General features: G+C 38.4%; 1 protein-coding gene across 4 annotated transcripts in view; it reads left to right on the forward strand.

Moving 5' to 3' along the window:
- Positions 1 to 26,509, forward strand: part of STAG1 (STAG1 cohesin complex component) — a 201,555-nt gene that overhangs the window by 128,479 nt on the left and 46,567 nt on the right. For all 4 annotated transcript variants that reach the window (XM_087964870.1, XM_026687465.2, XM_087964871.1 and 1 more), the window contains 7 exons: positions 695 to 771; positions 3,595 to 3,799; positions 5,295 to 5,446; positions 11,126 to 11,199; positions 11,874 to 11,997; positions 14,222 to 14,320; positions 21,041 to 21,120. In XM_087964870.1, coding sequence (XP_087820996.1) covers positions 695 to 771; positions 3,595 to 3,799; positions 5,295 to 5,446; positions 11,126 to 11,199; positions 11,874 to 11,997; positions 14,222 to 14,320; positions 21,041 to 21,120 — 811 coding nt within the window. The remainder of the gene's footprint in view (positions 1 to 694; positions 772 to 3,594; positions 3,800 to 5,294; positions 5,447 to 11,125; positions 11,200 to 11,873; positions 11,998 to 14,221; positions 14,321 to 21,040; positions 21,121 to 26,509) is intronic.

Genomic DNA, 26,509 nt, shown 5'->3' on the forward strand with positions numbered 1-26,509 from the left:
AATGGATACGTTGAGTCCTATATTTTTGTAGTTATCTTACATACTGACATCACATTCATTTTTATACATTTTACACATTTTTTTCTTATCCACAATGTATTTCATCATAATTGCACCAAAATTCCATTTTTGTACTTAACATAATTTTGTACTTAACTAAACATTAACATAATTTTACTTATTTTTATACTTTTTACCCTGTTTTTATTTTTATCCATTTTAGCCACAAGAGTTACGTGATTAAGATGGGCGATGATATGTTTGCTAAATAAAACAAAGAATTCCATAATTAATTTTTTTGCACTTTGTAACAAAAGTATTTTCACTTAACTCAAGCAATTCTTGTCATATCCACATTGCTACATTCTGGATCAAATAAAGTTTCCAGATAGTCTTCAAGGGCAGTGTAAGTAAGGCATGGTTCAGGAATGATGAATGTAATTGATGCACAAAAATAGATTTACAAAAGCCTCCTGGCTACAGCTGCCACCTGTTCTTTGGTCAGAACTATCAGTTGTTCTAAAAAAAAACGGCAATATCATCAAATTTTATAATCTGCTGCTAAATATAAATACAGAAAGAAAATCCTATATGTTTACTCATTTTCCATTATGTTCTTTAACATGTTTGTTTGTGTTCAAAATAAAGATATATTTAAATATAATAAAATATGGTTATACTTACTTTATTTCAGGAACTGTGAGGATTGAAATGTTTAGAAACATGCAAAATGCAGAAATTATCAGGAAAATGACTGAAGAATTTGATGAGGTATGGTACTGGATATACACAAAATATGTTTGAAGCTTCTCTAAAATTGGACATGTAGAGAATATTATTGTGTGATCTAATTATTTAAGGAAATATATTGTATGGTTTGCCAATTCACAGTGGCAGACAGGACAGCACTCCAGAGGGTTAACATCATTGCCCAGAAGACCATAGGTTGTCCTCTTCCCTCTTTGGAAGAGCTTTATAGCTCCTGCTGCCTTAAGAAAGTTCAAAACATTCTCAAAGATCCATCTCATCCTGGGCACCCTTTTTTTTTGAACTATTACCATCTGGCAGATGGTACAGGATAATAAAAACAAGGACAAATAGGCTGAAAAACAGCTTCTATCCCAGGGCAGTAATTCTATTGAATTCTACTGTATAGTGCAATATTAATGCAATATCAGGGGTTTTCCATTCAATATATGGAGTGTGAAGGATGTGTGTTTGTGTTTATTTTCATAGTCATAATGTACACTGAAGATGGTATTTAATTTTGTTGTACGAAGTGTAATGACAATAAAGTAAACTAAACTAAACTATTCTATTCTATTCTGACAGCAATTAAAGAATGTATCAACTAATTCTGAAATTAAAATTGTAGGCTACGTATTTGGTATATAAAATACATATTTATGATATAATACTTGCAGTATTTTCTTATACAATAAACTGAAAGTTGTGAACACATATTAATTCAAATATTTTGAAAATAACTTTAATGATGTAATGTGTAAGATTTAGTATAGTCTCATTAATTTCTGTATAGTTAGCTTATTTATTTTTCAGTAAACATACATAGATTGCATGAAGGCTCCTATATTTTGTTTTGATAGAGGCAGTGACATTTCTGTATCACTGCCAACATTCATCATGTCTTATCTTAAAGAAGACCCTGCCACTGTTTTAAAATTTGTATTTAAAGCAACCCATTGAGGTGCTATCCAGAGCTAAAGAGTACATTTAAAATAGCTATGTCTTTTCCCACCATCAAAGCTGACATCAGCCAGAGCATAGAATAACTTAAAGAAATAGTGCAAAAACAGAAATATGGACAGACCTGGCCCACAGAATTGCCAAGAGTTGGACATGACTGAATGGATAACATCATCATCATCATGTCTTTTCCTGGGATTATGCAGCTGCTGTCCACAGTTCACATATGATCAAAGGAAGTCATTTTATTTAAAGATATACAGACAGCTACTACATAAGTGCTCTGGCATGCTCCAAAGCACTTCTTTACTGCTCAGCTCTGAAGACCCTTAAGTCCTAATATCGGTCCAGCATTCTTCTTCCAAACAAATCTAACCATTTACTGTTTTTACCCATCTCTTTAAATCCTAACATTGATTGTTCCCTGCCAGATTCTGGTAAATTTCAAAGTATTTCTGTGGACAACTATTCTACTATTTTTCTTCTCTTGTACTTTACTGTGTTTTTTTTCTTGTGAAATTTGAATTGCCTACATGTTTTTCCAAGACATAAATCAGTTGGATCTATTTCAGTTATGTAAAAGTTCCTACAATTACCTTTTTATTGAGCTATGTATGGCTTTATGAGTAACAAATGTGAGCTACTAACTGGGCTACTGTTTTCTAGCTAATCGAAGCCCTATAATCTGAATAAGTACCTCCATATAGAGTGTATTGTGATAATGTAGCCAACTAAAATATAGAGGCATGCCAAGTATTTTACCTGACACTTAAAAGATACAATGATGAGCTCTTGGAAATTATTAAAATATAATTTTTAATTAGTGAAAGTAAGGTTAGATACGAAAATCAAAACATCATATGAAATGCAGTAAAATTGAATTGAAAATACTATTTCTATCTTGTCTTTCCATATGAGAGATATCAGGAAAGTAAAATATTTTTGTTTTGTGCTTGAACAGAATTGTAATTCAGGTTACAATTTAGCCACATGAAAACCTCCAAAATATTGGTTGCTGTAAGCTTCAGCCAGCTATCTATTCCTCTGTGTGTGTGTGTGTGTGTGTGTGTGTGTGCGCACGCGCGCACGCTCCCCCCCACACACACACTTGTAGAGATCATTCAGAGCATGAAGGATAAGTTTGATGCTCTCTCCCTTTCTTATTCCCTTGACCTGTGTACCTATATGCCCCAAAGTCTTCCTGATGTCTATTTCTTTACCACCTCTTAGCTACTTTAGCTTAATTGAGTTATTTATATAATTAATATATTTTTAAAGAATTTATGGTACCACTATCCTTCAATTCAAGAGCAGAATATTCCAGTAGTGCTGGGAACATTAGAGGAAGGGGCAGATAGACTGGTTGGATATACCACATTTGAATTCAAGAGCAAGGATGGTGTGACATCAATGTTTCCTTAACTTTTTGACAACTCCATCCTTGAAATTAAACATAACATATCCGGTTAGCTCCCTTGTCCTTCCCAAACCTTTCCACTGTCTTCCTTTTTCTGTTTCCTTTGCTGTTGTTGATTGCAGTGCCATTTTCTCCTTTTCCCATATTGGAATACTTCTACCTGAAATACAAATTTCACACCCAGAGAAGCATGCTATGTTCTGGATACAGACCACCAGAAGTTGTTTCATATATAATATTTTGCACATCCCTCCATTTGTCTCTGTGTTTTAAAAAATAAGCCTCATGTTCATCACTTTTATTTTCCTGGTTATCAGCACAATGTAGCTTTATTTGAAATTACCATGTTTTTGATCATTCAGATAAAATTTAAGCTGCGCTAAAACTTCATATTTTAATTAGAAAAGAAGTTGACCAGAAGCTTGAATATGTTTTTTTTTAAAGATAGTATGTGCTTGATCTTCCTGCAGGACAGCGGTGATTATCCACTTACAATGCCTGGGCCACAGTGGAAAAAATTCCGATCAAATTTTTGTGAATTCATAGGAGTACTAATACGACAATGTCAGTATAGCATCATCTATGATGAATATATGATGGACACAGTGATCTCATTGCTGACTGGTTTGTCAGATTCGCAGGTTCGAGCTTTCAGACATACCAGTACACTTGCTGGTAGGTATATTTTAAAGACAAAGCATACAAAATAATCATTACATCATGATAAATCTGTGTGTTGTTATTGGTATTTTATTATCTTTGGAACAATTTATTCAGAGTGTGTATGTGTGAGAATTCGAAAAGAATGTATGATTGTTCTGGTTTGAAACAGTACGCTTGCACAAATGCTTGGATCAACTAGTTCTGGGGAAAACAAGGCGTTGTAAAAAATTTTTTTGCATATACTTTATTTTTAATCTATTTTCCTACAAAAGAATTACAAAAGCCATAAAACATAATATCTGTTTTATATATGTCCTGTATTACATTTTTTATATGAAATTGTACAAATAAACTTAGAAAGAAACTTTTTAATATATAGACATATGTTTTAATTTGGTAGAGGACTAGTCTGTTACTGGTATACCACTTGTGGAGATGGCTTGTCTGTAATTTCTTAATGTCTATTGAATATAAATATATATATTTTTGTGTAATGCAAATTACATAGATTACTGCAAATGACAACACTGCAAATAAGGTAAATTGGATTGGATCTCATGAAATTAATGTAAAATGTAAAGTAATATAAATATAATTAAATTTTAAATTAAAATAGTTTGAATGAAGTCACCATGTCCTCTATTTTGCGAGGAAGTCCAAAGGAAAATTTACACCGTTTCATTCAAAGATGTATATTTCTTTCCTGCTCTCACTTTTTTTTCAGAAATGAAATAATTGCTCTGCAAGGAATAAATTTTCCTAATCTTAGTAATATCCATTGAAATTAATGGTTAGATTTATTCTGGAAAAGAATTGCTGATGATCAGAATGTAAAATAACAATAGCCATATTTAGGCAGACAGAATAGAGAAGAAAGTTGTACATGCAACCCCATCCCTTCCTTTCTCTCTCATCCATGCATGGACAGTTAGAGGCTTTAGAATGTTATACAGTACTCACGTTTCCTTGAACTTGAGTATAGCTCTGTCAAAACCTAGGATAAAGCAGAAGTGCAGGTTGTATTGATGCAATTAGGACTTGCATAAACTAAAGCCCGGCATGGATTCTGATGAATCCTGAACAGTACTGATATCTTTATTATTTGTTATTAATGACTACATTTTTAATGGGATCCATATCAGAAAATTCTGTGGGTTGTGTTTTTTTTGCCATCAGAACTATTGGATATAAGCTTCAGGATTACATACTGAACTACTTCGCAAACAATAATAAGCCATCTGATTTCCATAATGGATTTGTGGAAAATTGCAATGCAATATTATACATAGGATTTGCCAAGAGGTTAATTTTAAGTTCATTGATATACTGTTATGAGTAAGGCATAATTACAGATTCTGGCTGATTGTTATATTGAAAGTAACATCCATATTTTACCTCAACTCAAATAGATCTTTGGCTTCTAGTTAGTGTTAAGCAGATAATTGTTTCAAAAATTTGCATTTGGGCATGGAAAAGAAGAACTGATTTTCGTTTGTAATTTTCCTAGCTATGAAGCTTATGACTGCTCTTGTGAATGTTGCCTTAAACCTGAGTATTCATCAGGATAATACACAAAGACAGTATGAAGCTGAAAGAAACAAAATGATTGGTAAAAGAGCTAATGAAAGACTGGAGCTGCTTCTTCAAAAACGGAAAGAGGTAAATGGCTATTTAGAATGATTGTCATAGTTTTTCATCTTTAAAAAGCAATTCAGAAAAGATGCAAATTAACAGTATCTTTACAGTTCAGACCAGCAGGCCCAAAACTATGAAACTGCAATTGATTTTTGCATGTAAACTGTGCCTTTAATATAAATGAAATTCGATCGGTTTTCAAGCATCATTAAAACAAATGATTCTTTGTATCATTCCGTATTGGTTAATATTTAACAGAAATCCTGCAGCCTTTTTATAGTGAATAAGAATTAAAACATTCTTTGTAATTAGATGGTATAAAGCTGCATGATACGTAGTTTGTTAAGTTATAATATATTAATAATTTAAATTTTCAAGATTTTACATATTGACATAACACGTTGGATAGGTAAACACTCATCTATACAATTCAGTTCATTTTAAAATAACATTTTGTTTATTTACTCAGCATAATTACAGTGAACATTGCTTTGTATTTTTTCTTTCATTTTGGCTAGTTGAGGGAGAAATTTATTTATTTATTTAATTGGAGTTGGGCACTGCCCAAACCATCCCTACACAGTGAGCAATATGAAAACATGTGCATACAATAAGATAAATGAAAAGGGCAGCAAGGAAAATAAACAAATAGTAAATCCAGAGAACTAATATCAAAACATTTGCAGCATGTGACAAATATATCTAATAAAGGGTTCCATCCACTCTACCTCAAGGTCTAGGACAGGGGTGGGCAAACTTTTGGCTCGGGGCCGCATTGACTTTTAAAATTTGACAGACGGGCCGGGTCAGCACAAGATTTTTTGGGAATCGCCCCCACCCTTTCCCCTTCTCCTCCTTCCCTCCCCTCGGAGGCCCCTGAGTCAGGAGTTGCTGCCGGCGCGGCTCCAGTCCCGCATTGCCTTGGGAAGGGAAAGGTAAAAAGGAAAAGCCGCGGGCGGTGCTTTGCAACGGGAGCAGTGGCACCGGAGGCTCAGGCTCAGCGGCTCCTGGTTTTGCCTTTTCCTTCCCAAGGCAACACGGGACTGGAGCCGCGCGGAGCTGCGCCGGGCGGTAGCAACTCCTGACAGCCCCAGCCGGACACCTGAGCGGAGCCCGGGCGGAACTGCCTGTTGCTGCTGCCGGAGCACCGCCGGTCGCTCCTCCAAGCAGCCCACCCGCCCGCCAGGCTTCCCTCTGCCGCGCGGCTCGGGGCCAGGCGCGAGCGCCCGCGAGTTAAAAGGAAGCCGAAAGTTGCTGGGAAGTTGCTCGGGTTTCCGGGCTTCCAGGCTTAAACTTTGCACATGCAAAGTTTGCAGGCAGGAGCTCTTCCCGCCGAGGAGCGGGAAGGGTTCCGCCGGCGGGTGGGCGGGTGGGCTGCTTGGAGGAGGCGACCCAGCGGTGCTCCGGGTTTCCTCCGCCGTGCAGAGCTGGGCCAGGCGCGAGCGCCTGTGAGGAAAAAGGAAGCCGAAAGTTGCTGGGAAGTTGCTCGGGTTTCTGGGGCTTCAGGCTTAAACTTTGCACAGGCAAAGTTTGCAGGCGGAGCGTCTTCCCGCCGAGGAGCGGAAGGTTCGCCCGGCGGGCGGGCTGCTTGAGGAGGCGACCGGCGGTGCTCTGGGTTTCCCTCCGCCGCACGGTTCGGGGCCAGGAGCGCGCCCGCGAGGAAAAAGGAAGCCGCAAGTTGCTGGGATGCTGGGAAATTGCTCGAGTGCTGGGAGCAGGCTTTAAAGTGCCGCCCGAGCAGGACCGCTGAGCCGGGAAACGGGCACCAAGGCAGGGCAAGGCTCCACCAGCAGCGGCCTAGCTTTAAGTGGCTCCAAGCAGCCCGCTCCAGCAGCCCTCCCGCCCGCCGGGCGGAACCCTTCCCGCTCCTCGGCCGGAAGACGCCCGCCTGCAAACTTTGCCTTTGCAAAGTTTAAGCCTGAAGCCCCGGAAAAAAAAGGGGGATCGGCGGGGACTCACCTTCGGAGAGGTCGCACTCGAAGGTGATTTCAACTCCCAGCCGAGGCCTTTGCAAAGTTCTTCTTTTCTTTCCTACTCCCGAGAGTGCTCCGCACTGTTTTGCAGCTTTGGGGGCCACGCGGCGCAGAGCAATACGCCACGCCCAGCGATTTTTTTCAGGGGCGGGCCAATTGGACAGACCAACGGGCCGGATGTGGCCCGCTGGCCGTAGTTTGCCCACCCTGGTCTAGGAGAACAGCCGGGTCTTTAAGAATAAGATAGTAATTAATCACAGTCTGTCTGGGTTAGCAAAATATTATCCTTCACCCATCCACATTTTTGTTAAATATTTTACATGCAGTACACAAATATGTGTGCGTAGATCAGGAAAGAGGGGAGGAGGAAAAGGTATATTGGAGAATGTTATTGATTACCTTTGTTCAAGTCATTTCTGGCTGATTCCTTGTGGATAGAATTCACATAACTATGCTAGACTTTAGCATTGGAATAGTCCCACAGATATTGATATCCCAAAGCTTTGGGCTGATTTGGTGGGACAGACAGGCACAGTGAAATTGTTAAGAAATCATTTCATCCCAAATACTTATCACATCCATTGCCAGATTTCTACCCACATGATGTCAGTCAGGATTGTGTAGTATTTAAGGAATCAGGCTAGAAACTTAGGGAACATTCCTTGCAATTAGATGGTATAAAGCTGCATGATATGTAGTATTTAAGGAATCAGGCTAGAAACTTAGGGACCATGAGTTCTAGTTCCGCCTTAAGCACAAAGCCAGTAGGGCAAAAAGTTTCTCTGAGTCCTAGGAAGGAGGAAACAACAAATCACTTATGGATTTCACAAATCCATAAGGTTCAACTGCAGGAACTTGTCCTGGCAGTCTCCAAGAAGCAGGCACTATTGAACTGAAGGAAAAAATAAATAACATGAACTGATCTTTCAAATACTGCACAGTATGATATTGATGGGGTGCAAGATTATGTCAAATAGATTCATTTGAGTGAGTGCAAGATGTAGAATGCAAGATGTAGTGGAAATGGTCCTTAATGCACTTCTCAAATTAAATTAAATATTATATCAAGTTATCTAGGATATAGGTAACTATTTATCAATCAAGTGACAAATAGTATAATGATATAATTGGGTAGGATCTAAGTATCTCTCTTTCCATTTTGAGATACTGTCCCAATTATTAATCAGGTATCAATATTGTCTTTAGTTTCTAGCCAAAAATTGAAACAAGCAAGTTGACATTGGTGACTTTCTGTTGAATTTCACTGTCTTTACTGGGAGTTCCAATGAAAAGGAGCTACAAAAAAAGAAGTTTGGTCTCCATGAAAATGGAGTGAATTCTATTGTGTAATATATGGAAGAAAGGTTTTTTTTGTAACCTGGAATAGAGAATGTTATGAAACTGAAGATATAATTTTTAATCTGCAAATTTAACAGAAAAAGCATTGTATCTATCATCTAGAAAATTCCATTTCACAAATTCAATAGAAGGCAGGTTCCACAGCACTTGACTTAGTGTGGCAATATTATAAAATGCCATATATAAAATAATGCATATTAACTTTTTCCAATTTTGATAGATTAAACCAAAGCTGTTTATCTTTCTGTAATGAAATATACTTTCATTTAAAAAATAATAATATTTATTTTTGTTTGTTTGAAGTTTTATACTTTTTTGAATCTTAAATTTTATTTGAATATTTAAAATTGTTTTATAAATAAACTATGAGAGGCCATTATTTCAAAATTATTGATTTGGATCAATGTCTGATTTTTTTTTACTGAGATGGGTGGGGAGGAGGAAAGTGATGGATGCTGACAGAGAAAAAGATGTAAGTAGCCAGAATACCATATATAATTCAGAGCTGGGAAAATAGAGAGGAAAAGCACTTTCTATGTATAATATTAGGTCTCCTGATAAGCAAGGATTCATACCTTGAATAGAGTGTTACACCACCACCACCCCCCGGCAAGAGGAGCTTATATAGTTTCATGAGAGTCCCTTGTAATCTACTGTCTTTATGTATGAGGTGACCACACAGCAAAATCTCCCATTTTGCAACAGGGAGATTTCTTTTAAGATGACCCAAATTTAAAGCCTCTTTCTGAACAGCAGAATGGTGACAGCACCACACCAGATGGATTTGTCACTGGATGACAAACAGTACTCAATGAGTAGTCCTTAATGGCACCTACATGAGATCGGTGATCTGCATGAGCAGGCACAAATACAGGCAGGAAAGTGATTGAAGCCTGGGAAATGTGCCCCTCACCAGTTAACAGGAATGCTGATTTATCTCCAGCTTATAAAGTATTTAGGAGGCAAGAGTTGAGCAGCATAAGCAAATAACAGCCAAAGGATTAATAGCCAGGCATCAACACCCCAAACAAAATTAAAAAGCCATAGGCACCACATAAATACCACATAAAGAATAGCCCAAAGCACACACTCTGCTACAGAGAAGTTCTTTGAAGATGGGCTCCAGCACGAGTCTGAAAGCCCAGAAGACTAAACCTATGGTCCCGGCGACTGACCCAGATTGGATCCTGCAGTAATAAATCAGTTTAATTAGAACTTCACATGTGGTACTGATCTTCTGCACCTGACAAACGTTCTTGATAGGAAAAAGAAAAATTGAGAGATCAAATCCTACAACAGCATCTGAATGAAGTAAAGATGAAGATTGTTGGAAGCAAAAGACTGCACTAAAGGCTCCATTAAAGCAACACAATGCTGCCAGCCAATCAAGATACAAAAAGAGCCAAAAACAGACAGAAGATATTAGAGACACCAATCAAGCAGAACACAGCAACTCGAGACCAATAAACACAGACCAAGACTCCCAACCAATCAGGATGAAGAAAAACCATTCTGGCACAGCAATAGGCTGCCCCAAATTCAAATCTGAAACCACTGTAAAAGTCTGACTCACAGACGGACACAATACAGAAGCCTGATGATGGCAGATGAGATTCTGCTGAAATACAACTTTAAAAGAACAACTACAATGACTGGGAAAATACCAACAAGCCGAACACCAACAAGGTACCCGAAAACTTAAGAAAATATATATATATATATATATATATATATATATATATATATATATATATATATATATATAAATAATATGTTTTCGGAGGTTTTCACGGGTATTTGTATGTGGATCTTTGGTTATTTGGGTTTTCTCCCGTAATAGATAAAAATATATATATAATTGATTTGTTTGATCAAGGTTAAAATAAAATCTATGTATAACTCTGGGATTTCTTTATGGACTTCTTGCTGACAGCAAGCCTGTAATGTTAGTGATATATAGACTTGCATTTGGATCAAACATGGGTCATAGGAAAAAAAGATACTTTATAGGGGAGTGATGAATTATCAAATTTGTACTTATGATGAAAATTGAAAATATTTTTTAAAATATTTCTTTTTTGTTTTATTTTCTTTTTCTTTCTACATAACTTCTTTTTTTCCTTTATTCTCTTTTCCTTTTGAGGTTAGCTCATATTTTCTTTTACTATTATAATTAATATTTTCAATAAAATATTTTTAAAAATGAATTTAATCTACTGTAGCTGTGATATTTCAGTTATGAATAATATGTATTTCAGTCAGTCTTGATTATGAAAAATGTTATTAACTGTGTTGACATGCCCCAGGGCAGTAATTTGTTTATATGTTTTTAAAAATAGAATTAAAGTAAGCATATTTAATTGTATTTCAGTTGCAAGAAAATCAGGATGAAATTGAAAATATGATGAATTCCATTTTCAAGGGAATATTTGTCCATAGATATCGGTAAGTTAGTAAAAAGACATTGTGAATCCTAATTAGCAGCCAAAAATAACATTTTACTCTGTCCTGCTTAAAAGTTATCAAATAGATGGAATAAAATCTCCAGGAATTGACATTTTATAAGACTCTGTGTAGTAAAATTGTTTAAACTATGCATTTTAAATTGTTGGATTACAGTCAGGGAGGCCAAGGTTCAGATCCTCCCATTCTCATGGAAACATCATGATGGCTTTGGGCCAATCATTTCCTTTTAACCCAGCGCGTGCACACACGCCACCAAGTTGCTATTGTGGAGAAAGTTTGAGCAGAGAATGTTATATATACGACTCCTGCAACAGCAGGATATCGAGACTAAGGGATATGCTTAAAACTTAATGGAAAAGATGGATTTTGAAAAAATAAAATAAAATTGAGCCTGACATGGGACTTATGGATTGTCTGCTGTGCATTTGAGAAAAAAGTGCAGGTACTTTATAGAACTGTAAATTCTTCATTGTATGTTTTAAATCATGAAATAACTCTGATTTCAAACCGTCCTTGCTGATTAGCATTAGAGACAATAAAGGACAAATACCAGTATCATTTAAATGAGAAAAATGCTAAGAAAAAAATAAGCACATTGCTGTAATTCTGTGCATAAAATTAAGCAATACATTTTCACCATTGCTTTTTTATAGTGATGCTATTGCTGAGATTAGAGCTGTTTGTATTGAAGAAATTGGAGTGTGGATGAAAATGTACAGTGATGCCTTCCTGAATGATAGTTATTTAAAATATGTTGGTTGGACACTTCATGACAGAGTAAGTGCTGCATTGCTGTAAATATGCTATTTTCATTTTTGATTTGAAAGAGAATATTGCTTTCTCATACTTTTTCAACAAGATATAGTCTATCAAATCCATTTTGGTTAATTTATATATAACCATTATTGATAAGCTTATGTCTGTTGCTAATTCTTCCGTTGTTGTACTTTTTCCTTATTCAACATATGGAAATATATCTTTATACATCTGAAGCAGGGGTGGGATGCTATCGGTTCTGTCCGGCTCCATAGAACCGGTAGCTCTGAAGAGCAGCAGACACCAAACTGGTTCTGTGTCTGCTGCTGTTTGGCCCACCCATCCACCCGGGCTCCTACCTGTCCTTTATTTCCTGCTTTTTCAACCTCAGCTGCTTTGCGCGGCACAGCTGAAGTTGAAAAAACAGTGGCTTTTCAAACGCTGCACACCTGCGCGCAGCACTTTTCAGCTGTCCGGGCAGCACAGCTTAAAGCTTTTTTTAAACACATGCGCAGCGTAAAATGTAGTCACTGAACCGGTAGTAACACCTGTTGAATCCCACCCCTGATCTGAAGTAATACATTTTGTGTATATCTATTCATCCTATTAAACAAAATATCAATGTTACTACATTAAAAGGAACTAAAATATTCCTGTCTGTAGTTAGCAGTGTGCTACAACAGTCCTTGGTAAACAGAAAGGAAAAGATATTTAATTGCCAGTACAATTAAAATTTGTAGTTGTTTATAATTTTTTCTATATAAAAGGTGTAACACTTTTTGAAATAACTTGAATAACATTTTTCTTTAAGATTATAGTACTGATCTGAAAACCTAATGATGTTGCTTCCTGCGGACGTTATTTATATTCCAATTAAAGTCCTAAATCTTGATCAGCAGATAATTTGGACAGTACTACCTCTGTGTGTCAAATCACTTTTCCTAGAGGGTTCAGATCTTTTTTTTTTTTTTTTTTTTGGGGGGGTCTTATTCAAGATTTTTTCTCCTTTTTAAATCCAGAATCAGAAAGGGGACTTTTATTTCTATTCATCCAAAATAAATAATTTATCAGTTATTTGGAAAGTAATCTTTACTTTTACTTTTACTTTACTTTATTATCATTGCACATCGTACAACGAAATCAAACACCATTTTCACTGCACATCATGACCATGAAAATAAACACAAGCACACATCCTTTACACTCCACACATTGAATTGAAACCCCTCGACACCGCACCAACACTGCACTATACAGTATAATTCAACAGAGCTACTGCCCTGGGATAGAAGCTGTTTGTCAGCCTATTTGTCCTTGTTTTTATTATTCTGTACCATCTGCCAGATGGCAATAGTTCAAAAAAAGGGTGCCCAGGATGAGATGGATCTTTGAGAATGTTTTAAACTTTCTTAAGGCAGCAGGAGCTATAAAGGGGAGAGGGCAACCAATTATCTTCTGGGCAATGATGTTAACCATCTGGAGTGCTGTCCTATCTGCCACTGTGCAATTGGCAAATCATACATAGGTGCAGTAAGTTAAGATACTCTCTATGGTGCAGTGGTAGAAGGTCACCAGCAGTTTTTCATTCAGTTATTGTTTTCTGAAAAGTCTTAGGTAGTATAATCTCTGCTGGGCCCTTTTGACCAGTGCTGCAATGTGAACACAGGCCCTCTTTTATGGTAACACCCAGAAACTTAAAACTGGCCACTTGCTCCACTCTCTCTCCATTGATAAGCAAGGGCTGGATATCTGATCTGTTCCTTCTATAGTCCACTATAAGCTCCTTGGTCTTACTGGTGTTGAGGACCAAGTTATTGTCTCCACTCCATGAAATAACTTGGTTGCTACTTTTTTATCCTTATTACCTATCCTTGTCATTTTAAAATTACGACTTTAGCAGTTATCAACTGACAGAGGGATACAAGAAAAAATTTGTTCAAAGATTTACTTGTGTATAATAAAATATGAAAATTTGAAAGGCACTGTAATGGGAACAAAACCTTTTCTGAATCCAAGCCAAAATTATTATTGGTGATGTTATTTTCAGACACATACTGTCACTGTAAAGGCTTGTTGTATTGTACTGTTGCAAATCATTCCAAATATTTAATAAAAAGACAACTAATAAATATAAAATAGAATTTTGTATTATAAAATATTACTGAAAATAATTTAATAAAATGATGGTATATGGTTTTCTTTATTTTATTATACAAACTAAATTCTATTTTTTTTTTTAATTTAGCAAGGTGAAGTGAGGTTGAAATGTCTGAAAGCTTTGCAGAGTTTGTATACCAACAGAGAATTGTTCCCCAAATTGGAGCTATTTACAAATAGATTTAAGGTAAGGGTAAGAATTATAAAATGCTAAGAAGTTAACTTAAATATAAGTGATAATTCTGGTTACTGAAAAGAACATTTTGTGGCAGTTACTCTTTTAAAATTTAAGTAATGTTTTGTGACAAATACGTAGCATAATGTGCTATGCTGCAAATGTGGAATTTGTTTTCTTTGAGAAAATTTCTTAGATATATTGATACATTTCTAAAGCTTATGAACCATATAAGTAATAATTATCAGTTATCAAATGTACAGATGTGAATTGCTCTAATGACGTAAATTAAACTCTGTCTGGCTTTGCTGGCAGTAACCAGGTACAAGTCTGAAAAATAAATTAGTAGTTGTATAGAACATGTGATCAGTTAAGATTGTGCTTTCTTTAAATGTTTTTGGCCTGTTGGTTTTTTGGCCTGACATTTCCTACCCTTTCCTTTGTTTGTTTTTGTCATTAATTTTAACAAGAAACCATCTACAGCAAGGGTCCCCAACCAGTGGGCCATGGCCCACTACATGCCACAGTCTATTCGCAACTGGGCAGAATGAGTGGCTGGCTGGTGCACGTGCATGCGGGGGCTTGCAGTCTCACTTGCACCAGCATTGTGGACACTCACAGCACCTCTTGCATGAGCATTCATGGTCCCACCTGCATGAGCATTGTGGGGGCTCACGGCCCCACTTGCGCAAGCATCACATGGGCTTGGGGACTCATTCATGTGAGCATCGTGGGGGTTTGCAGCCTGTTAGGAATTGATAGTCACCTAACAGTTGGGTTGGAAATATATAAACCAGGATAGACATTTAATACTGTCTCTTTAAGGGAATGCTAAAATTGTAATTGGGTGTGGTTCCTCAAACGGCCATAAGATGGAGCCAGAAACCTGGGTTGTTAGTTCTGTTCTGTTGTTGTTAGTTGCTAGTTGTTAGATGTTCCGATGGTCGATGTTTTTGGTTCCTGCATTTTCCCTATTGACTGTTGCTGATGGTCGTTCTTCTTGGCTTGCTGTGAGTCTGTTTACTGAACTGTTTATGATACTGGACTTTGTTATTTGGATTATCCCTGGACTGAATACTGACTGCTTTAACCGTGTATGACTTGGACTGCTTGTTGGACTTTGCTTAACTGTTTACTGGAAGTAAAACCTACATTTTACTATTCAGTGTATCTGTGTGCTGGTCATGTGTTATTCAACATCACTCTCACTACGTCTCCCTGTGTAATTCTCCTAATGGGGAATTACCTCTACACAGCCCCACTGACACAAGCACTGTGGGCGCTTGCAAAAGTGGCTCACGCACATGCATGCAACTGCTGCTCCCAGAAATCCATCCCCTCTTTCCCCCCTCAGCCCCCCTCTGGGCCGCCCACCCAGAAAAGTTGGGGAACTCTGATTTACAGCATGTGAAGTTACCTTTAGAACACTTCACCATTTCACCTATAATCTTAGCACAACACTTTTTATTACCACATTTTCAAAATTGAACTGGAACATTCCTAGCTGCATGACGACTTCTTTTCTTTGAATAGCTGAACGGCAGCTAAGCATATAATTGAAATGACCCAACCAGGTGGGTAGAGATTGAACACTGAATATGCATCCTTCATGGAATTGCTATTCCTTAATCATTAGCTGTACAAACAGAAATCACCTATTTAGAGTATCATTTACTGAGTAATCCTATCTATGTTTAATCTATATAGCATTTGTGTGTGTTCTTCCCACTGTGTAAGGATCCAGAATACCCAGGTGCTTTTCATTTCATCCAATAGGAACAAGTTTCTTTATTGGGAGAATAAGTTAGTTTAGACCGGGGGTCGGCAACGTGTGGCTCCAGAGCTGCATGTGCCTCTTTGGGCCCTCTCCTGCGGTTCCCTGTTGCATGATCCCACCACCGGCTGGCTCTGCCTCTCACCCTCTCTTCCCACTCCTTGCCTGCCCTGGGAAGAGAAGGGCAATGGCGGCGGATGGAGACTCATTCTGTATTCCAGGGTGGGAGCAAAGCACACCTCTACTTTCCTCTTTTTCTGGCCCTTGGTGCTGTGCACACCTCGGCCACTGGGGGAGACGTGTGACTTTCTGCCCTGAGACACTGGCTGGGCCGGCTGCAGCCAATGCTCCGTGTGGTAATGGGCTCAAATAGAAGGAGGGGAGGCAGTCTCCCGCATTGTGAAGCACGCTAAATTTAAGTGCTGCACAAGGCACTGCAAGAGTAGCGAGCAGCCATGGATGCGGCGAGAGCAGCAGAGACAGTGTCTCAGGGCAGAGAGAAAGTCTCCCTGTATTCCTCTCACCACCACCATAGCTGTTCGCTGCTCTTGCAGTGCCTTGCGCAGCACACTTAAACTTAGCACAAGGTGCACACAGCACCAACAAGGGCCGGAAGAAGAGGCAATCAGTGCGGTGCTTTGCTCCTACTCTGGAGTATGGAGCAAGCCCCCATCCACTGCCGTTGCCCTTTTCTTCTCAGGGCAGCTGAAGAGTGAGTGGGAGGCATGGGTGAGAGGCGGGGCCAGCCAATGGCGACAGAGAATGGGAATGAAAAAGCTTCATTTATCTGGGAACCTGAAATGACTCTGGATTTAAATCATATGGTAAAAAGCACCCAAAGAAGAAGAAGGAACAACATCAGCCAAAAAAAAAAAAAAAAATCCAACCCTTGCCTTTTTTTGGAAATGGTTCAAGAGGGAACACACACAGAGACACACGAGAGAGAGGAGGGGAGACAGAGAGAGAGAGACAATGGGCGACCGCGGAGAGGTGAGTGGGGCAGCAGGGGCTAAAGAGTCTTCAATGACTCCTGCGTGCCTTGGCGGGGAGGGGGAAGAGGAAGAAGAGCGGTAGCTGTCTTGCCAGGCAAGTTGCGGGAAGTCAGATGACCCCCCCGCTGACTCGTGTTTCAGTCGGGGAAAGGGAGAGAGAGAAGTGCCATCCTGTTTCTTTTTCTTTCCCTGAGAGGTGAAGGGGCTGGCAGGATCCTCCGGCTGAGCGCACTCCTCGCCCATCTATGCACTTAAACGCAGCATGGGAGAATTGGTGATAAAAATCCCATCCAGGCTGTTCTGACTCAAGCCTCGTTCAAATCAAATAAACAAAGTATATATAGAAGCAAACCTTTTTTCTGTCTCTGTGAATTCTGTTCATTAGTCTTCAAAGAGTCATTAAAACTAATTGTCCCAGATAAGAGCAAGCCCTTTCAAGGTTGTGAAAGACTGCCAAGAACACAAGATTAATTGCAGGGAAATATCCAAAACCAAAAGTCTCCAACAAGAAACCAGAATAGACAGGACTTTCACAAGAACTTGGAGTTGAAAGAACTTCTTTGCTTCCAACAAAGAACCCCATCCCTGAGGGCTGGCTTTTATCCCTTATGGGAGAGGCCATCACCTTGCTGTCTTAGTCCCGAGTTGCCCATGCTGCTTCAGCTGCTCTTTCCTTTGAGCAGCCCTGCACGCACGTGCACTGGGCACAGGCTCCTCGGGGTTCTCTGCATCACTGCTGCCAGACTCCACAAGCTCCGAAGGCAGCACCTCACTCTCCAATAATCGTGACCCTATCCCGGCATCACGCGCAGGCCCCTCATCCGAATCCTCGCTCTGAGAGACCTCAGCCGTCCACACCTGCTGCCGGCGAACCACAACATGGGCTGAAGGGGAGAATCGCCCCACCGGGTGGAGAAAGCAGGCAGGCAGGCAGGCTGCCTCAATCTCACAGGTTGAACCTCAGCATGGTTATATCATTCTCTCTTTCACTCTCCCTCTCCCCTGCCTTCAAACATAACAACATATTGGGTGGAAGGATTATATACCAAAGCATCAGCTGAAAAGTGAGCAGTTACCTTCTTGAAGCTTTACTTCCTATATTTTTCTTTGGGAATGAAAAGTCTGAAGAAACCTCCCAAACTTCCTTTCCAATCCACTCACTTTGCACCTGACATTTGGAGTCTCACTCCGTGATGGAGATGTGCTATCATTTTGCTCAGTGCTGCATGCATGCCCACCTTCTGTCACCCAATGAGTTGTTAACAGCAGGATTCTCTCAGCACTCTTTAATTTTTTTTGAGAGGGTGAAAGGGAGAGAGAGAGAGAGTTGAGAGAGAGAGAAATGGAAAAGAGAGAGAAAGAGATATGAGAGGGAGAGGGAGGAGAGAGAGAGAGAGAGAGAGAGAAATTTCCTAGAGAAAAGAAAATACTGGGAACCACAAAACCTGGGTAGGCGTGGCTGGGAGGGTTCATGTGACTGGGTGGGAATGAGTGACATCAAGTTGGCCACGCTCTCCCAGGTTTTGTGGCTCCCAGTGTTGTTTTCTTTTCTGTGGGTAATGGGTCCAAATGGCTGTTTGAGTGCTTAAGGTTGCAGACCCTTGCTTTAGACAGTGGGATTGGACTGGGAGAAATCTCCAGCTTCTGCCATGCCAATATTTCTCCTATTCCTTTAGCATATAGATGGGGATTTCTAGATCTTCTTCATTTTACAGATTAGATCATAGTTTTAAATGTAAACATTTAAAACAAATAAACCTTTTCTACGAGTAGTTGCCACACAACTGGGTGTAACAACATTTAAATGAGTCAACCATCTGCAAAAAGGTTCATTTGCATTGAGCTACTAAATCAACCCCTTACCTGAAATTGTGCAGATTCTTTTATTTGAACTTGTGGAGACAGGAGCCTCTTCATAAGTAATTTTATGGATCCTATGTAAGCATTTGTATTTGTTTTCCACAAATATATTTATGTATTTTTGGGCTCTATAATGATTGAGGACCATGAAAATGTATAAAATTTATAAATTCATGATTTATAAACTTATACTTGCATTGAGTATGTGAAAATCATTATTCCATAGAGAAGAGGTTCATTTTAGTAAGTTTTGGCAGAGTCCTAGTACAACTTAACATTTCCATAGTAGGTCTAAAAGTAGCATTACTATAAACATATTCCACACTATAGTTTGTTTCAGATGTGGCTTAAACACTATTTATATTTTTCTGACTTTTTAAAAAAAGAAACTACATTGCTTTATTGTAAAAAATTGTGGCAACTTGAAAGCTTGTAAAAATTTTTGTAAATGTATGGTACCCTAATAAAAGTATAGTCTTTTTTTTTTAGCTAATATGCACATACACATGCGAATATAAATATGTACATACAGAATACATCTATATCTATTTATGCTCCCTTAATATTGCTTTTCTGTATTAATTCTGCAGATGAAATATTAATTATAATATTAATTATAACTATGAATAGTTTAGATTACCAGTTCTTTAATGTAGTTTTTGTAATTTCATTTGAAATAAAAACAGTTTAGTATTGATTCAGCTAAGATGAATATACTTCATGTGGCACAACCTGCGATTCTAAAAAAGAAACATTTGGGTAGAGTTTAATTCATTTTACCCAGAATTACAGAAACAAACATTTTTCTTGCTTCCTAAAAGTGCTTGGTTGGTTCATTAGTTATATTCCACGTTAGAGTGCATTTCTTCTGTTCTAATCTTTTTATATCTATTTGTATCTATAGCACTGTGGCATAAAGCAAATTGGCTACCTTGTTCAAAAGCACAGCTCATTACTTTTAAAGGACTATGTTAGTTTAAATTTCTGTTTCACTATAACTAAAACTCAGCAATCTTCATATATTTCTCAAGGAAATCTGTGAAATGTCCAATTTTAAGGGGGAGAGCAATAGCTACAAAACCCTTGTTATTTGTTTTTAAATTGAGTTAAAAGACAGAAATTCTAATTAACTTTTGATTAATGTGGGATTATATTCTAAATTAACTAGAGCAATCTTACCTGCTCACTTTCTTTGTATTAGAAAAAATTGTAATGTTAAATTTATAATGTATATATTATCTTTTAAAACATTGTTTTTTAAAAGTAATATAAAATTATAATATTAGTACTACCATATGTATCTTAAATCCCCAGCTGAGAGGGACACTCAGTGTAGTGACAATAGCAGTACATATAAGAATTAATTTAAAAGGAACATAATAAAAAGTATAGGGATCTGAAATCTAGAAAAATACATTTTTTAATTAAGTAGACATTGACATCATGCAATAAGAGTATTTTGTAGCATACATTGGTGCATTGATGGAACCACTTTGTATATTTATTTTCCTGGAATTGAGTGGCAATTATGTAAAACCAAGAAACAAGTTTATATAGGGAGGTGCTCACAAGTCAGCCAGGTACATACATGCAATAGCCCCTAAGCATTCTTTCAGGCTTGGAACTAAAGCATAATACATTGCAAATAAAATAAAATGTAATGTAACTAAAGCAAATCTATATCAATTTGATTATTAAAGTTAAAAGACTAACTTAAAAACAGGGATCTGGCTATTTGTGAAACGTATTTGTAGAGAAAATATATTCCATGGGATTATTAGACAAAGGGTTCTTCACCATTTACTAAGATGATTATGTAAAAACTACACAGGAAGTTTATACGATATATTGTATTTTTTAAATGATCTCATACTGAATACTGAGTAACATACACCTTTGGTTATGTGGACATCACTTATGATGTTCATCTATCTTTACCTGCTGTATATAAAGCATTATTTCATGTAATACATTATATAGGAATATTTAATGCATTGTTTTGGAGGAACTAACATTATATGCAATAAATACATGGGTTGCTTATTAAATGTGAGTATATTATGATTCCGGTTTCTTCTGGAAACATGTTACATTCTATCATTGCAGGATCGCATTGTATCAATGACACTTGATAAAGAATATGATGTTGCTGTAGAAGCCATTCGATTAGTCACACTTATACTTCAGTAAGTATGTTTTAAGGGAGTCGAATTTTCATTCAGCAGCAATATTTTATGCTAACAGTACATTCTCCACCATGTGACCAAAGAGGGTTCATTGCTTTATTTACACATTGATATTGATACACACACACACACACACACACACACACACACACACACACACACACACACACACATATATAAATATATATAATAATATATATATATATATATATATATATATATATATATATATATTTGTTTTCTTAAGTTTTCGCGGGTACTTACATTTATGGCATTCGGCTTAGTTCGGGTATTTTCCCACGTCATAGTAGTTGTGCTTTTAAAGTTGTAGCAACGTTTCGGCAGAATCTCATGTGCCATCATCAGGCTTCTGTATATATGTCATAGTAGTTGTGCTTTTAAAGTTGTAGCAACGTTTCGGCAGAATCTCATCTGCCATCATCAGGCTTCTGAATCTCATCTGCCATCATCAGGCTTCTGTATTGTGTTCGTCTGGAGCTGTTCGTCTGGAGCTTCCTGCTCTTTGGCTTCGTGTTCGTGCCGCAATGCGAAGCCAAACAGCAGGATCACAGCTCACCAGCTCAAATCCCCCAGCAACTAAGACTAAGCTGAGCACAACCAAGCCCCCACCTGAACAGAACACCCCCCCAGCCAGTCAGAACACAGCCAACCCCCCAACCAATCAGAACACAGCCAAAACCCCAACCAAACACCCCCACCCAATCAGAACACAGCCAAGCCCCCACCAAATCAAGTCACACCCCCACTAGCAGTTAAAAGGAAGAAGCAGCTGCAAGCTCACATTACTCCGAGAAGCACAAAGCCGAAGACACAAGCCTGAAGATGATGAATGAGACTTCATCGAAACGTTGCCTAGATACTTCCAATTTTACGCGGGAGAAAACCCGAATAACCAAAGATCCACATACAAATACCCGCGAAAACCTCAGAAAACATACATACATACATACATACATACATACATACATACATATCTCTCTGACACTTTCCTTATTCTATATTCTGTGATTCCAGTCCTCCTTGAATTCAATTGACTCTTATATACTGCCAATATGCCTTGCCAAATAGTAGTTCAGATTATTGTTTAGAGGTAGCATGAAATAAACTTGTATTTATTTTGGACCTAACCCTGATTTCCAATTTCTAATTCTGACGTTAAGATGGATTGGGGAATGAGGACATGAGGAATCATCTGTCAAACAGCCATGCTTATTGTGGGGAGGGGATCTACTTTTCTCCTTAGCTCCCTTTAAGTTACCACAGCAACACATCTGCATTTAGCTCTATTACACATCATGTGCCATACTGAAGAAAACCAATTAGTTTTCTTTATTTTTTTCTGAGGTTAAAAATAAAGCAAAGACCATATCTTATCCTCTGACCTAGAACATAGCGGAAGACACATTTACTGGTCAGTGGTGATAACAGAAGATTAATATTAAAGGAGGAATTTTTCAAGTAGATTGACTATTACCACTACTACAGTATTTGTCATTGCATTGATTCGTTTGTTATATTCCTGCTCAAGAATACTGAATAAGTGAGGTCATGGCTATCAAATATCAAAAAAGCCTTCCAGACTATTCCATGACCTTTACATGAACAAATTTGAAACTGAATGGAAAAAGCACCATTTGAAATGGAATCACTTTTCAACAGTGTCGAAATATGCAGCCAAGATGTTGCAATGGAGTTTAGGCTAAACATATATGCCACCCCAGAGTGGGAAAACTTGCCATGGCCAACCTGCTGCTGCCAGCTTGCTTTCCCCAACTTGCCAAAGAATTGCTGCAGGGCAACTTGACACACCAATTGGCCTCAGGGACAACTTGCAGCAGGTGGCCAGAGGGACAGGTGGGAGAGCAAGCGATGACAAAGTGTGCAGTATGCAGCAAGCGAGCAGGTGGGCAAAGCGCAAGGGGATGCGGTGAGGAGATGGACTGCACAGATGACTGGATGCAGAGCCAAGCATCCTGGTGGGCAGAGCATACAGAGGTTTAGTGAGAGGATGGACCACAGGGCGGCTGGAGGGAGAGCCGAAGTGAATGGGTAGGCAGAACATATGGGATGTAGTGAGCGAGTGGGTGGCCAGAGCGTGAAGGTGCAGCAAGTGGGTGGTCAGAATGCATCTTCACCACACCGAGCACCAGCTGGAAGAGGCCACATCCACTGTTCCTGGCTTCTTCCTCCCAGAGTGGCCTCTTCTGCCTGGAACACTGGGGCTGCAGGGAACCACCACTATCCACCCCAACAATCCGCTATCCTCGTTGTGGTATGATTTAACCACCCGAAGGAGGGCAGCCTTTTTCTAAAAGGGGCTGGGGGTGATGTCCCAATTGTGTGGTGGAGGAGCAGCCATCTTGAAACACTGGAGCTGAAGATGAGAATAGCTACTTGCCTTCAAGTATGGTAAGAGGGCCCCCAGGCTTTAGCAGTGTTCCAGCTCCTATTTCAATACAAGAGGAGGTGCGTGCCTCAGCAGTGGTGAAGGAACACTGGCCCCAGGGTCTAGGTCTGGAGTTGGCCTATTTTGGGGAGCAGGCCCAGTGGCACAATGGCCGGAGACTGACAAGAGGGTGACCAGGGCCACCCAGACTGCTGCACTTTGCTCCCCACTCCCCTTCCCAGAGTGACTTGCTTGGCTTCACACACAGATTCTACATCTGCCTGAGAGGCAAACCAACCATAGCCAGGCTGCCCAGCCACAGAAACAGGCAAAACAGGCCTCACTGACTTCTGGCTTTGGTGCTTGCCAGAAAGGAATTATGATGCCATGTAAATATATCAATAATCTGAATGAAGAATATTATTACAAATACCTGGGTATTTTTTAGGCTGACAACACCAAGCATACTTAAGAAGAAGAAGGTAAGTAGTGAATATGTCAGGGTTCTGGTGATTGCCCTAATTAAATCATGAGCCTCGAGCCAAGCTTCAAAAGAATCCAAAAGATTTATTAGGAGCAACATGTTGGCATTATCCCAGTTGAAACTAACTTTCAAAAACTTGAAAACGCATAGGAATGTTTTACGAGTTGACAGAATACACAGAAGAGTGAAGAAGATCTCAAAAGTCTGAACTCAATGACAGAAATACCATTAAGGCAATTAACAACTGAGCAATTCCAATCATTAGATATTCATCTGGAATAGTAGACTGGACGCAAGCAGAACTAAAAGTCCTGGACAGGAAGACCAGAAAAATAATGACAACGAAAATCATTCCTTTCATCCTTGCAGCAATATTGACAGACTCTATTTACCAAGGAAAATAGATGACATGGAATGTTTCAAGAACACCAGTTGAAAGAAAAAAGGCCATTGGAAGAATATATGGAAGATACAGTGAAGAAGATGCACTGAAGTTAGTATATAATGAAGGTTTACTGAATACCAGAGAGACCAAACTAGCTGACAAGAAAGACCAAATGAAGACTAGAAAAGAATAGAAATGTTTTCTCTGCAATGAAGCTAAATAAACAGTGGACCACCTACATAGCTGCTACAAGAAGATCACACAGACTAAATATATATGACAAAGTAGCAACAATCGTGCATTGGATATCTGCAAGAAACGCCACTTGCCTTCAAGCGAGAACTCTGGGACCACAAAATAGAGTAATAGAAAATGAAGACAGTAAAATGCTCTGGGACTTTGAAAAGAACAGAATAGAAAAGACAGGCACCTGACACTTAACACCCTAGACTTAACAATTTCTGATAAAAAAGACAAAATGCCTAGATAGTAGACATGGCTTCAGAGTAGGAGAAGAATGCAAAGACTTGCAAATAGAAATAGAATGACTAGCAAAAGAAAGCAAAGGTAGTACCAATAATAGGCACTTTGAGTGCAATCCCAAAACAACTGGAGCATCACTTGAATACCATTGACACTTGACAAAATCACTAAATCAATTGTAAAAAGCAGCTTCATGTGGGACAGCTTACATCCTGAAACAATACCTCTATTGTTAAACAACAAGATCTGCTTATCCCAGTTCTTTGGGAAGGACTCAATAGTTGAATAAAAATGCCAAATCTAGTCTATAAACATCTGGCTGAGTATGCATCCAGCTATAATAATAAAATGTGTACGCTAACCGACTCTCACAGCACTCAAAGAAATTATAGTTTCGTTAATAATATAATAAAAGATAAAAGATGGCCAAGTGGGACATACAGATGGAATTGAGGGAGGGGTCTCACTTTCTCACCAAAGGCCTGGTCCTTCAATATTGAAAGATCAAGAGCTTGATTATTCATCTTGATATAGATTGAACTGTATTGCTACCAAGATGTATCTTTGCCTGACATATCTGCTGTAATTTCTTTCTAACGATAAAAGTCAGAAGCAAGTCTGAAATCAATAAAAGCTGCAGGTAGTACAGATCCTGGGCTAAAAGTATTTTTTTTTACCAGATGCTAAAAAATAAGAGTGTGATCAAAGACTGAGCACTAGAACCTGCTTGCTTGTTTTCTGATTCAATTTATTCTGAGAGTTTATTATGAAAATGCTTAGCATGCAGTTTGCTTATTATGCTAAGGAAGCTATTTAGATATCTTTTTTAAACATTGGAACTCTCCTTTGGAATTGGTGCCTTATTGTCTTTAAATATAAGTAGGGAGATAGGACAAATGTCCATCAATCTAGGTTACCCCAAATAACTTCAATATTGATAAAGTAGTTGCCATGAGCTTTGCCATGGCTAAATTGTTTAGCAACACATTTTAAGTTGGTTGCAAGATCCACTGTGAAAACAATCTCATATTAAACTGCAGGTTGAGCTCATTTATATCTTCCTGCAAATATAATGCCCTAAATTCCACACTGAAGCTGTTGTAAAAAAAAGAAGAGAAAGATGTGAAAACAAACCTGTATTCTTAACTACGAAGGCAAAATTACATGATACTGACTTTATTTTTTAAAGCAGTTATTAATTCCTTCCTAGCCCCATCATTCATAATCAAGCCAAGGTTGTGCAAAGCCCCTAGTATTTAATTGAGTAGTACTGACTTGAAAATTAAAAATTAATTTATGGTACTGGACATAATTGTGTCTACAGGCCACCCCTTCAATTATGGTAAGTCAAATTTGGGAGGCTACTCCAGACATAAATGTCTTTGTACCTCTGCTGTGCTGTACTCCCATCACCTTTAAAAACTTCATACTTTAGATAAAGATGTTAAGATAAATTTAGTTTTTCATTAGTTTTCAAAATTATTTGCTATAATATCTGCAATTCATAATAATTTTTTCTCTTGTTGAGGCTTGGCATTAGAATAATACGCCCCAGGTTCTACCTGAGCTTTGTTCATTCATGAATGTTCATCACTAGATTTAAGGCACAACACAGATACATATTTTATAT

This window comes from Notechis scutatus, chromosome 4 (assembly GCF_049901735.1).
Source record: "Notechis scutatus isolate UNSWTSFEM ecotype Mainland chromosome 4, rNotScu1.2, whole genome shotgun sequence".
In the NCBI taxonomy this organism is placed as follows: Eukaryota; Metazoa; Chordata; class Lepidosauria; order Squamata; family Elapidae; genus Notechis; species Notechis scutatus.